Source organism: Anomaloglossus baeobatrachus, chromosome 6 (assembly GCF_048569485.1).
Source record: "Anomaloglossus baeobatrachus isolate aAnoBae1 chromosome 6, aAnoBae1.hap1, whole genome shotgun sequence".
NCBI lineage: Eukaryota > Metazoa > Chordata > Amphibia > Anura > Aromobatidae > Anomaloglossus > Anomaloglossus baeobatrachus.
In genome coordinates this window covers 170,932,894-170,947,600 of record NC_134358.1, presented here as the reverse complement: position 1 = coordinate 170,947,600, position 14,707 = coordinate 170,932,894, and the positions used below count along the sequence as shown (strand labels likewise).

Here is a 14,707-nt window from a genome sequence, read left to right as displayed (position 1 = left end):
CGCTGCACGGCTGTCACAAAGCTCCCGCGGCTTCTCCGGCTTTGAAAATGCCGCAGGCTCATCATTCCATCTCGTATTCACGGCTTTCCCTGCCCACCGGCGCCTATGATTGGTTGCAGTAAGACAACGCCCCCCCACGGTGAGTGACAGCTTCCTCACTGCAGCCAGTGGGCGGGTCTATATCGTGCAGTACAATAAATATATAAGTTTAAAAAAAAACAAAAAAAAAAAACGACATGCGGTCCCCCCACCCCCTTTCCCAATTTTGATACCAGCGAAAGTAAAGCCACACGGCTGAGGGCTGGTACTCTCAGGAGCCCCCCAGCCTACAAATATCAGCAGCTGCCCGGAATTGCCGCATCTATTAGATGCAACAGTCCCGGGATTCTACCGGCTCATCCCGAATTGCCCTGGTGCGGTGGCAATCAGGGTAATAAGGAGTTAATGGCAGCCCATAGCTGGAACTAAGTCCTAGGTTAATCATGGCAGGCATCTATAAGACACCCCCATGATTAATCTATAGTGAAAGTAAATAAACACAAATACCGAAAAATCCTTTATTTGAAATAAAAGACAAAAAAAAAATACCCTCTTTCCCCACTTTATTAAATCCCCAAACACCCTGCAGGTCCGGCGTAATCCACACGAGGTCCCACGACGCTTTCAGTTCTACTACATTGGAAGCTGACAGGAGTGCTCGAAGAACACCAGTCCTCTCATGCTCTGTAATCAACTGAGGCGGGGAGAGGACCGCCCCTTTTTATCCTGAAGGTTTCCTGTCCTTGATGGGCGGATCCTCTCTCTCGTGGTGCAGTCATGGGTTCGGAAAAAACACATTACCGGTAAGTAATTACGTATTTCCAAAACTGAACTTCTTCTGCTCCCGCCCTCCACTAGCCTCCCTAAATCTGACATCTCCTTCTCAGTGTGCGGCACCACGGTAACACCTAGTCAGCAGGCTCACTGTCTGGGTGTCATGTTTGACACCGATCTCCACTTCACTTCCTATATACAATCTCTTGTCTCTTGCACGTGAACAACATTTCTAGAGTCCGCCCCTTTCTAACCATGGTAACAATAAAAACCCTCGTAGCCCTGATCAACTCCCACCTTGATTAAGGTTATAAGATTATAAGATTGATTCTAAGAAATGTGTTAATTCCCCTATTATCTACATATATTTCATGATCATTCCCCACCTATAATGCTCAGGTAACGTAATATACACCTTGTTATATGACATATCCATTCATTCTCCTATTATCTACATATATTTCATGATCATTACACACCTATAATGCTCAGTTAACACAATATACACCTGGTTATATGCCATATGCATTCATTCTATTATCTACATATATTTCATGATCATTCCACACCTATAATGCTCAGGTAACGTAAAATACACCTGGTTATATGCCATATGCATTAATTCTCCTATTGACAGAAAATAGAAAAAGTAGTTCAGCTCACCCTTCCTAAAGTCCAGGTCAGGATCGGTGTTGGTGCACGGAGCTGCCCTGGCCAAAAGGCAGAGCACAGACAAGGAAACTAGAGTATGATCTCCAGCACTTCAAAGAAGGTTAAAAATATTTATTGAGGTTCTATTAAAAAATATCCATCGACCATGAAAACAGTGAGGGGGGACACATTAAGAGAAATCCAACATGTTTCAGCTAGTAGAGCCTTATTCAAGGATTGCACTTACATGTCTATTGTGCACACAGATATACTGAAAAGTTTCACTTGGAATGGAAAGGAACCTGGAAACAATTTCCAGTAATTGCTAGTACTCATAGCAATTACTGGAAATTGTTTCCAGGTTCCTTTCCATTCCAAGTGAAACTTTTCAGTATATCTGTGTGCACAATAGACATGTAAGTGCAATCCTTGAATAAGGCTACTTTCACACATCAGTTTTCTGCATTCAGGCACAATCTTTTTTTTCCTGATCCAAAGGATCCGGCAAAAAAATGTAAAACCGTATCCACCGGATCCGGTTTTTAACGGATCCGTTATGCCGGATGCGCACAAAACCGGATCCGGTGAATACGGTTTGCATCCGTTTTTGCATCTGGTTTGTCCTTTTTTTTTTGAAGGATCAGCTTTTTTAATTAATTTGGAGCATGCGCAGTTTACAAAAACGGATCCGGTAGGCTACTTTCACACATCCGGCTTGAGCCCTGCGGCTCAATCCGGCTGTGCAAGCTATGCAACGGATGCGGTGAAAACACCGCATCCTTTGCATAAGTTTTTCCCATGCGGCCCGCCCGGTTTTTGCCGCTTGCGGCATGCTACTGAGCATGCGCAGTGGCAAAAACCGCATGCGGCGGCCGGATGCGGTATTTGCCACATCGCGCCGCATCCGGCCGCCATAGGCATGCATTGAGAGATGCGCCGCATCGGACGAATGCGGCGCGATGCGGTTTTTTTTGCCGCACGAAAAAAGGTGCCAGGCAACGTTCCATCCGGCCGCCGCATCGGCTAAATCTGCCCCATGCGGCAAAAACCGGATGGAACGCAAGGCCATGCGGCACAATGCGGCACTAATTAAAGTCTATGCAGGAAAATCGCAACCGGCAGCAAAAAAAAACGGTTGCGATTTTCCTGCAAAGTGCCGGATTGTGCCGCAGAAGAAAAAACGGAGGTGTGAAAGTACCCGTAGCCGCATCCATTTTTTACTGCATTGCGCCGGATCCGGCGTCCATAGGCTTTCATTGTAAAACACGCCGTATCGTGCCGGATCCGGCGCGATGCGGTTTATTTTGCCGGACAAAAAAACGTTGCAAGACACGTTGCCTCCGGCCGCCGCTTTGATAAATTTTGACGCATCCGGAAAAAAACGGATGCAATGCAAAGCCATCAGGTACAATCCGGTAACAATGCAAATCTATGGGGATAAACCGGATGCGGTACCGAATCCGTTTAACCCGTTTTTTTCCGGATTGTACCTGATGGGAAAAAACTGATGTGTGAAAGTAGCCTTAGGCTCTACTAGCTGAAACATGTTGGATTTCTCTTAATGTGTCCCCCCTCACTGTTTTCATGATCGATGGATCTTTTTTAATAGAACCTCAATAAATATTTTTAAACTTCTTTGAAGTGCTGGAGATCATACTCTAGTTTCCTTAATTCTCCTATTATCTACATATATTTCATGATCATTCCATACCTATAATGCTCAGGTAACACAATATACACCTGGTTATATGCCATATGCATTCATTCTCCTATTATCTACAGGGCTGTGGAGTCGGAGTCGGAGTCGTGGAGTCGGAGTCGGAGCTCATTTTGGTGGAGTCGGAGTCGGAGTCGGTATAAAATGCACCGACTCCGACTCCTAAAATATATAATAAATTGGGGACAGGAGTGCAATGCAGAATGTGCTGAATATTTTACTAAATAACAACATTTAGTATAATGCTTATATTTAAGTGAAAAATTTATTGTAGTACAATGTGAACATCAGACATTTAATTGTTTTTATGATACAATAATCAAGATATTTGGATAGAACATAAAATATTTATTGGAATACAACTTTAGAACACAAAAAAACTAATAAATTGTAAATATGTAATATATATAATATATATATACAGTGTATATACACACACACAAGATATATATGTAATCTACTGTATATTACATAGTGTATTACATATTTACAATTTATTACAGTTTTTTGTGTTCTAAAGTTGTATTCCAATAAATATATTTTATGTTCTATCCAAATATCTTGATTATTGTATCATAAAAATTATTAAATGTCTGATGTTCACATACACATATTCATGTACTACAATAAATTTTTCACCTAACTATAAGCAATATATGTAGGAGTCGGAGTCGGAGCCGGAGTCGGAGTCGGAGCCGGAGTCGGAGTCGGTGCAAGAGAATTTGAGGAGTCGGAGTCGGAGTCGAAGGTTTGGCTTACCGACTCCACAGCCCTGATTATCTACATATATTTCATGATCATTCCACACCTATAATGCTCAGGTAATGTAATATACACCTGGTTATATGCCATATGCATTCATTCTCCTATTATCTACATATATTTCATGCTCATTCCACACCTATAATGCTCAGGTAACGTAATATGCACCTGGTTATATGCAATATGCATTCATTCGCCTATTATCTACATATATTTCATGATCATTTCATACCTATAATGCTCAGGTAACATAATATACACCTGGTTATGTGGCATATGCATTCAGTCTCCTATTATCTACATATATTTCATGATCATTCCACACCTATAATGCTCAGGTAATGTAATATACACCTGGTTATATGGCATATACATTCATTCTCCTATTATCTACAGATATTTCATGTTCATTCCATGTCTAACTTGCCCTAGAAACCTTTTATACATCTACATAATATACACCTAATAAGTTATTAACTTCATTATTTTTATTTATTCCTTTTCATCATTCTTTTTAGTATGTCCCCTATAACACAGTGTCTTATTTTCAAGGAAACATACCGTAGTGTTTCCCAATTTTCACTCCACACAATGGACAGAACATTTTAAAAAGTCATAATGCAAAAATGTTGCCTAACCACGGCCATTTGCCCACCTACGTTTAAAGTAGCGAAAGAAGCGTAAACAAAATATATATAAAAAAAATATAAAATAAAAACAAACATTCAGGCCCAGATTCAAAGTTTTTATGGTACTTGTCTTCTGGTGTAAAAAGCTTTGAAAAGTTGTCATTTTTGCTCAATTTTCAGTTTTTTTGACATTATCACATCATTTGCTCCAAGCTAAAGCAAAAGTGACAGAATCGGCGTATGACAGGACATGACACATGGACACCCCCGCTCGCCATATTCACAAGGAGTGCTGGTGGAGCTGACATCATAAAGAGTTACTGACCGGAGGACGATTTGTGGTGAAGCGGATGACACCAGAAGCTTTGAATGAATTAGAACTTTGGTGGCAAAATAGTCAGTGACAAAATTTACATCTTTCGACAAAAGAAAAAAAATTTTTTTTTTGCAAAATCTTTAAGCGTCTTCGCAGGTCGATATTTGGAGAAATCCTCATTCAGCTATGTTTTTCTTTTCTAGGAAGATGCGTTTGCTCAGATGCTCACTGTATGTCAGCATAGGAAATAAGGAAAAAAAAACAACTAGTGTGCAGCAGGGGAAACCACAAGGACAAGGGCCATTGGTGAGCGGCTGAGAGCAATCCCCACGTGCCTATTACCTGCCCCCTGTACACCCCCTCAGCCCCGGGCTCCCCTGCCCCCTGTACACCCCTCAGCCCCGGGCTCCCCTGCCCCCTGTACACCCCTCAGCCCCGGGCTCCCCTGCCCCCTGTACACCCCTCAGCCCCGGGCTCCCCTGCCCCCTGTACACCCCTCAGCCCCGGGCTCCCCTGCCCCCTGTACACCCCTCAGCCCCGGGCTCCCCTGCCCCCTGTACACCCCTCAGCCCCGGGCTCCCCTGCCCCCTGTACACCCCTCAGCCCCGGGCTCCCCTGCCCCCTGTACACCCCTCAGCCCCGGGCTCCCCTGCCCCCTGTACACCCCTCAGCCCCGGGCTCCCCTGCCCCCTGTACACCCCCTCAGCCCCAGGGCTCGCCTGTCCCCGGTACACCCCCTCAGTCCCGGGGCTCACCTCACGGATGTCCGCGCGAATCTCCTCATAGCCTCCTCGAACCCGTACACTTTTTTCGTCACAGGAGGACGTCTGCAGACGGCGGTCATACACGAATACAGTCACTGGGTGACTTGTGCCCCCGCCATTGTGCTGCTCTTCAGAACAAAACTGCACCGCCGCCATCTCGCTGTCAGCGATAAGAAGTCGCCAGTCGTAAGCGGCAAGCGCTTTCCACTGCAATCCCCGGGCTTCGCTTCAAACCTGGGCCCGTGACGTCACATCCGCCTACGAGAAGCAGAGAGTCTGAGAGTGACACCCAGGCTTGTGTGAGCGCGCGCCTGGCTCTTGGGGACACGGAGTGGGGGCTATGGGGGTAGTACTATGCAGAGACTCATACAGCCGGGAGTACACAGTATGGGCGGCGGGAGAGCGGCTCCAAGGATTCATGTACTAGTACTAAGTAATTACCCGGAACAGCCAATCAGATCGCTGCTTTCATTTTACCTCAGGCAGGAAAGTAGTGGTACATGTCTGAGCCGCTTGTGGTGTCACAGTACTCTGGCTTGTTCCGGCCATGTGTGTACACAACTACCGGGCTAGTTTCATGGCCTGTTAGATCTGCTGACTACAATGTATGAAGACAGAGCGATAGCTAATGTGATGGCCCTGTTCTTGTAGTGAATGTTTTTTGTCAGCATGACACCCCCTGTGTGCCATAAACGAGAGAAGAATGAGGGAGGCATGCACCGATTGTAAAATGTTTCTTTATTATTAACATCACGGTGCTTGTGTACAGGGGGATGCAGGTAGTGTCTGGACGATGAATGTGCTTCAACGGGTCCCGACAATGAATGACACGATTCTACTTAAAGCAGATCACCTTTTTACGTCAATTGAGTGTCGTAACTAGAGTTTGATGGGCCCCGGTGCAAGGTTCGGACCTGGCCCCCCCCTCTACGTACACCGACACTTGGGGTATGGGACAATGACACTGACACTTGGGGTACGATATAATGACGCTGACACTTGGCTCTTACCTCAGCACCCAGATTTCCCATGATCTGAAATCCCTCTATCAGCACCCAGCTTTCCTATGTTCTGATATCCATTTTGTCCTCGGCACCCAGCTTCCCCAGGCTCTGCTATACATCTTTCCCTCAGCACCCAGCTTTCCCATATCAGAGCATGGGAAAGCTGGGTGCTGAGAGATGTATAGCAGAGCATGGGAAAGCTGGGTGCTGAGGAAAAGAGCTATTTTCCCTCAGAACAAAACATTCCCATCCCATGCTTGTATCTTTGTCCACCTTGTATATAGTTCTCCAAATACTATAATGGCCCCCGCATAGCCTTCCATATAGTATAATGGGTCCCACATAACCCTTCATATATTAGATTGCAGCTATATAGTTCTCCATGTATTATAATTCATTTCCCATAGTTCTCCATGTATTATAATTCACCCCACAGTCCTCCATATATTATACTGCAGCACATAGTCCTCCATATATTATAATGCACCCCAAAGTCATCCATGTATAAAGTAGCCCTCCAATTATAATCAATTTACCATAGTTCTCCATGTATTATAATTCACCCCATAGTTCTCCATATATTATAATTCACCCCATAGTTCTCCATGTATAATGCAGGCAGCCCCCCATGATCCATGTATATTACAGGCAGCCCCCTATGCTTCATGTATAATGCAGGCAGCCCCCTATGCTCCATGTATAATGCAGCCACCCATGTTTCATGTATAATGCAGCCCCCCATGCTACATGTATAATGCAGCCAGCCCTCCATGCTCCATGCATAATGCAGGCAACCCCCTATGCTCCATGTATAATACAGGCAGCCCCCCTCATGCTCCATGTATAATGCAGCCCCATGCTCCATGTCTAATGCAGCCAGCCCCTCATGTATAAAGCAGCCTTGGTATGAAATTGTAGTAGGGACATCAATGGGCCCACCCACAAGCAAAAGATGTCATCTATATAGCGTTTCCAGATTTTACAGAATTTTCTAAACAGTAAGTTGGGATAAACGATAAATTCCTCAAATGATGACATGGAACAGTTTGCGTAGGGTGGGGCCACTTTGGAGCCCATTACTGTGCCTTGTGTCTTTAAGAAGAAAGTATCACCAAATAAGAAATAATTTTGCTTAAGAACAATCAAAAAGAGATCTAGACTAAGGGCAATAACTGAGGGATCCAATGTGGATAGCTTCATTAGATTTTTTACAGTTTCCAAACCTTTGTCATGAGGGATACAGGTATATAAGCTATTGACATCGAAAGTGGAAAGATGTATATAACTGGGGTTATGGGTTTTGTTTTGGTTAAATATTCAATGGTTTTCTGGTCAATTGTGTCTACGGAATAATGAGTGGTTAATGTTTCTTTCATGATATGAGTCAAATGGGGTAGGATCATGAGGTATTTTAGTATACACTGTATTGTCACTCAGTTGTCGTTCAGTTTCTTGTAGGTAATCCGATCTATTCATGACCACGATGGCACCCCCCTTGTCAGCTGGTTTAATAATAAGATCCTTATCATCCATAAGGTGACAGATTGCCTGTCTGTGAAGGGGATAGTGTTATAGTGTCAGGAGACCACAAAAGATCTTGCAAAAATCCCATAAAAAATGGTAGAAGATAATACACAAGAGTAGTTGGAAACTTAGCTGGCTGCAATCCACTGACTACACAAACACAACTAGAAGTAGCGGTGGAGCGTTCCTAGAAAACCTAGACGCCTCGTCACCGGCAGAGAACTAATTAACCTCAAAGATGGAATGAGGATTCCTGACTTGCCTCAGAGCAGCCCCAAAGGAAAGTCAAAGCCTCCAACATATAAGGACTGTGATGTAAGAAAAAACAACACACAGATGGTAGATATAGAATTAAGCAAAGTGAGACCCTGCTAGCTAGATAAAAAAGTATGGATAGATTTCTGGTTGCAGCCAGTAAAAACCCTGAATAATACCAACACCTAATAATCAAAAATTCCCTAAAAGATCACATGATCTTCCTCCCACTATATAAGGAACTCTTGTGCAAATACATTTAAATAAAGATGCAAATATAATAGAAAAGATCTTAACTACAAAAACACATGAGATACAAAAATAGAAAACTTCTTATCAAACAGGGAGTAAAAACTCCCTTTGTTCCTGGGAATAAATACTCCTCCAAAAATAGTACAGGAAGAGCACTTATTCACTTGCAAGAAAGAAAAAGGGAATATTCTCAAACACAGATTTAGAAAAAAACATAGATTAAGCAGAAACGCCCTTCAGTGCAAATTCAGCCTTTCACTAAGCCCAGACTAAGAAAACAAAATACTTATTAGGCATAACTGCAGACTCAGGATGACATGGAAACAAAACCGATGCAAAGGAATGAAAATGCGCTCTGGAAATCATTCCTGGAATATTCAAAAAGGGGCTGAAAAAAGGAAAAACAAAACCTACAGGGAAAGGCAAAAGCCTAAAGGCGGGAGGACAAATTCAGGACATCTTAACATGTAGCAGAAACAATTATCACCGGCAAAGGTTAGACAGAGACTGCCTTCCTATATCCACCCTGGCTGGACTCCATAGGCTTCCTGAAACAGCAATCATCTACAACACCTGTCTGAGCGACAGATGCAGAATCAGACTCACTACCAGCACTAGCCACCAGAGAGAGCCCAGAAACACTCCCGGGAACAGCACCATCTCTGATGATATTCACAACAGGATAGATTGTCATGAATATGTAGTTTACCAAATTCGAAGTTAGATCTGAGTGAGTTGAAATCAGTGTTAACGAATTCGAAGAAGGTCTCTAGAGCTGGTGTACCTAATGGGGTCGGAAGGTACTTTTAGCTTTTAGACCTACTGTGCTGGCCAAAAGTATTGGCACCCCTACAATTCTGTCAGATAATACTCAGTTTCTTCTTGAAAATGATTGCAATCCCAAATTCTTTGGTATTATCTTCATTTAATTTGTCTTCAATGAAAAAAAAAAAATTGTCATAAAGCCAAATTGGATATAATTCCACACCAAACATAAAAAAGGGGTGGACAAAAGTATTGTCACTGTTTGAAAAATCATGTAATGTGTTATGATCCGGAACCATGGAAGATCACAATAGATCATTGGCAAAAAAGGTGACAAGAGCATTGGCAACTAATCTGGTTGCCATCCCCTTACTAACCATCAACACTAGAAGTATCTGAGGGGTGAACTAACATCCTATGCACCACGAACCCAGCCGGAGAACTAGTTATCCTAAAGGAAGGAAGGTAGAATAGTTCTCTGCCTCAGAAATAGACCGCAAAGGTATAGCAAGCCCCCCACATTCAAAGACTATGGTGATATAGGAAAACAATACACAGATGGATGATAGAATTAACAAAGGTGTGGCCCCATTGACTAAATAGGAAAGGATAAGAAAGGGACTGATGGTGGCCAGAGAACAACCCTACAAAAATTCAAATACCTGATAGTACAAAAAGTCCTCAGATCGCACGATCTGAACTCCGTCCTATATCAGGCGCTCTTGTCAAACCAATGAACAGAAAGCAGGAACAATTACAAATTCAAGAAGCAACAAACACATGGACTATAGGAGCAATACTCCAAACATAGCTGCAGGGAGCTTCCCAGCTAAGCAACAGAAAGGGAAGATTCCTGCATGCAAATGAACTGACAATAACCACAGTAAATGACAAACCCAGATAAGAACAAAAAGAACAAAACAACATAAGAAAGAAGAAGCACTTATCTGAGGTAGATGTGGTCTGGAGCAAGATGAGAAGGCTGGTAAACCAAAGAACAAATGACAACCGGCTCAGACTGCTAGCAGACCAAGGTTTAAATAAGCAGAGAGTTATCAATGGAAACGCCCATTGCTCCAGCACACTTGGTCTCTGTCCAAACCATTCCTGGCCACAAGAGGGAGCCTCACAGCAGCGAAACCATAACTGACATTCACAACAGTGATGCTTCTCTAATTTGTGTAATTAACAGCACCTGTAACTTACCTGTGGCACCTAACAGGTGTTGGCAATAACTAAATCACACTTGTAGCCAGTTGACATGGATTAAAGTTGATTCAACCTCTGTCCTGTGTCTTTGTGTGTACCACATTGAGCATGGAGAAAAGAAAGAAGACCAAAGAACTGTCTGAGGACTTGAGAATCCAAATTGTGAGGAAGCATGAGCAATCTCAAGGCTACAAGTCCATCTCCAAAGACCTGAAAGTTCCTGTGTCTACAGTGCGCAGTGTCATCAAGAAGTTTAAAGCCCATGGCACTGTGGTTAACCTCCCTAAATGTGGAAGGAAAAGAAAAATTGACGAGAGATTTCAACACAAGATTGTGCGGATGGTGGATAAAGAACCTCGACTAACATCCAAACAAGTTCAAGCTGCCCTGCAGTCCGGGGCTACAAAAGTGTCAACCCGTACTATCCGTCGGCGTCTGAATAAAAAGGGACTGTATGGTAGGATACCCAGGAAGACCCCACTTCTTACCCCGAGACATAAAAAAGCCAGGCTGGAGTTTGCCAAATCTTACCTGAGAACGCCTAAAACGTTTTGGAAGAATGTTCTCTGTTCAGATGAGACAAAAGTAGAGCTTTTTTCGGAAAAGCCATCAACATAGAGTTTACAGGGAAAAAAAAGAGGCATTCAAAGAAAAGAACACGGTCCCTACAGTCAAACATGGCGGAGGTTCCCTGATGTTTTGGGGTTGCTTTGCTGCCTCTGGCACTGAACTGCTTGATCGTGTGCATGGCATTATGAAGTCTGAACACTACCAACAAATTCTGCAGCATAATGTAGGGCCCAGTGTGAAAAAGCTGGGTCTTCCTCAGAGGTCATGGGTCTTCCAGCAGGACAATGACCCAAAACACACTTCAAAAAGCACTAGAAAATGGTTTGATAGAAAGCACTGGAGACTACTAAAGTATCCAGCAATGAGTCTAGACCTGAATCCCATAGAACACCTTTGGAGAGATCTCAAAATGGCAGTTTGGAGAAGGCACCCTTCAAATCTCAGGGACCTGGAGCAGTTTGCCAAAGAAGAATGGTCTAAAATTCCAGCAGAGCATTGTAAGAAACTCATTGATGGTTACCGGAAGCAGTTGTTCACAGTTATTTTGGCTAAAGGTTGTGCAACCAAGTATTAGGCTAAGGGTGCCAATACATTTGTCTGGCCCATTTTTGGAGTTTTGTGTGAAATGATCAATGATTTGATTTTTGTTTCATTCTCTTTTGTGTTTTTTCATTGCAAGCAAAATATTATTATTATTATTATTATTATTATTATTACTAACAGAAAATGTGCAATCCGCATTTAAACAAAATTTGACCGGTGCAAAAGTATGGGCACCCTTATCAATTTCTTGATTTGAACACTCCTAACTGCTTTTTACTGACTTACTAAAGCACTAAATTGGTTTTGTAACCTCATTGAGCTTTGAACTTCATAGGCAGGTGTATCCAATCATGAGAAAAGGTATTTAAGGTGGCCACTTGCAAGTTGTTCTCCTATTTCAATCTCCTATGAAGAGTAGCATCATGGGCTCCTCAAAACAACTCTCAAATGATCTGAAAACAAAGATTATTCAACATAGTTGTTCAGGGGAAGGATACAAAAAGTTGTCTCAGAGATTTAAACTGTCAGTTTCCACTGTGAGGAACATAGTAAGGAAATGGAAGAACACAGGTACAGTTCTTGTTAAGCCCAGAAGTGGCAGGCCAAGAAAAATATCAGAAAGGCAGAGAAGAAGAATGGTGAGAACAGTCAAGGACAATCCACAGACCACCTCCAAAGACCTGCAGCATCATCTTGCTGCAGATGGTTTCAATGTGCATCGGTCAACAATACAGCGCACGTTGCACAAGGAGAAGCTGTATGGGAGAGTGATGCGAAAGAAGCCGTTTCTGCAAGCACGCCACAAACAGAGTCGCCTGAGGTATGCAAAAGCACATTTGGACAAGCCAGTTACATTTTGGAAGACGGTCCTGTGGACTGATGAAACAAAGATTGAGTTGTTTGGTCATACAAAAAGGCGTTATGCATGGAGGCAAAAAAACACGGCATTCCAAGAAAAGCACTTGCTACCCACAGTAAAATTTGGTGGAGGTTCCATCATGCTTTGGGTCTGTGTGGCCAATGCTGGCCCCGGGAATCTTGTTAAAGTTGAGGGTCGCATGGATTCAACTCAGTATCATCAGATTATTGACACTAATGTGCAAGAATCAGTGACGAAGTTGAAGTTACGCAGGGGATGGATATTTCAGCAAGACAATGATCCAAAACACCGCTTCAAATCTACTCAGGCATTCATGCAGAGGAACAATTACAATGTTCTGGAATGGCCATCCCAGTCCCCAGACCTGAAGATCATTGAAAATCTGTGGGATGATTTGAAGTGGGCTGTCCATGCTCGGCAACCATCAAACTTAAGTGAACTGAAATTGTTTTGTAAACAGGAATAGTCAAATATACCTTCATCCAGGATCGAGGAACTCATTAAAAGCTACAGGAAGCGACTAGAGGCTGTTATTTTTTGCAAAAGGAGGATCTACAAAATATTAATGTCACTTTTATGTTGAGGTGCCCATACTTTTGCACCGGTCAAATTTTGTTTAAATGTGGATTGCACATTTTCTGTTAGTACAATAAACCTCATTTCAATCCAGAAATATTACTCAGTCCATCAGTTATTAGATATATGAAACTGAAATAGCTGTTGCAAAAACCCAAATTGTTATAAAGAAAAAAGGTTAACATTAATAGGGGTGCCCAAACTTTTTCATATGACTGTAAATACTTAAAGGGGTTATCCGGCTTCTTTTGACTTTTTTTTTTTTTACTACCCTATTGGGCTACATTGGGGCAGGTAAGTAGATAGAGAGCACTTACCTGCCCTGCTGTCAGCCCCTCTCCCCCGGCTCAGAGTGGTCATGTGACCGCTCCTGCCGCGATTTTGCTGCTTCCGGTCATTTCATGTCAACATGGGCAGGGCCATGTTGACATGCAAATCTGGAACAGCATGTCGCCTCCCTGCTGGGCTGGTACAGTGTGATGAGCCCCGCCCCCTTCCCTGCACCCTCCCACACATTCCCCCGCACCCCGTACTCTGCCCACAGCCTCCCCCTGCACTGCTGTGGGGTCCGTGACCTGGGGGCGGGGCCTGGTGGCGGCTGCCGTGGTGTCAGCGCCAGCACCGGGCCCCTGCTCAGGTTCACACATTCAAATGTACCGGCATCACAGATCACAGATGCCGGTACATTTGAAAGTGCTGATGAGAAACAGTGCAGCGCTGCTTCTCATCACTGCCCGGCTGTCTGTGCTCTCTTCAGCACAGCGGTGACGTCACTACTGTGCTGATATGGCCAGAGCACAGACAGCGCGCGAACGTGCAGGAGCGGCGGGGACCGAGGACGGGTGAGTATGTACTCCCTACATGTGTTCCCTATGGGGGTAGGGGAGTCGGTACAGAGCGCCGTGTGTGCGTGCGGTGCAGAGCCATATGTGTGCGGTACAGAGCCATATATGTGTGTGTGTGCGCTGCAGAGCCATATGTGTGCGGTGCAGAGCCATATGTGTGCGGTGCAGAGCCATATGTGTGTGCGGTGCAGAGCCATATGTGTGCGTGTGCGGTGCGGAGCCATATGTCTGTGTGTGTGTGTGTGCGGTGCAGAGCCATATGTGTGTGTGTGCGGTGCAGAGCCATATGTGTGCGTGTGCGGTTCAGAGCCATATGTGTGCGTGTGCGGTGCAGAGCCATATGTGTGCGTGTGGGGTGCAGAGCCTGATGTGGTGTGGGTTGCAGAGCCCGATGTGGTGTGGGGCGCAGAGCTTGATGTGGTGTGGGGTGCAGAGCCCGATGTGGTGTGGGGTGCAGAGCCCGATGTGGGGCTGTTATTTGCAATACTGTAGTGATAACAGGTCAGGTGCTGGGGAAGAATACTGACATGGAATGTGTGTGCAGGGGGCGAGGCTGGACACTGGGGAGGGGCTGGACACTGAGGCCGGGCGGTGCCAGCTCTGACTGAGGTTTTGCACAGGAAGTGGTCAGT

General features: G+C 44.2%; 1 protein-coding gene across 1 annotated transcript in view; it reads right to left on the bottom strand.

The window, feature by feature from the left end:
- The window catches only part of SMCHD1 (structural maintenance of chromosomes flexible hinge domain containing 1), a 437,194-nt gene extending 431,209 nt beyond the window's left edge, over positions 1 to 5,985 (bottom strand). The window contains exon 1 of the mRNA XM_075316053.1: positions 5,644 to 5,985. Coding sequence (XP_075172168.1) covers positions 5,644 to 5,808 — 165 coding nt within the window. The 5' untranslated portion in view covers positions 5,809 to 5,985. The remainder of the gene's footprint in view (positions 1 to 5,643) is intronic.
- Between the last annotated feature and the right edge of the window lie 8,722 nt (positions 5,986 to 14,707).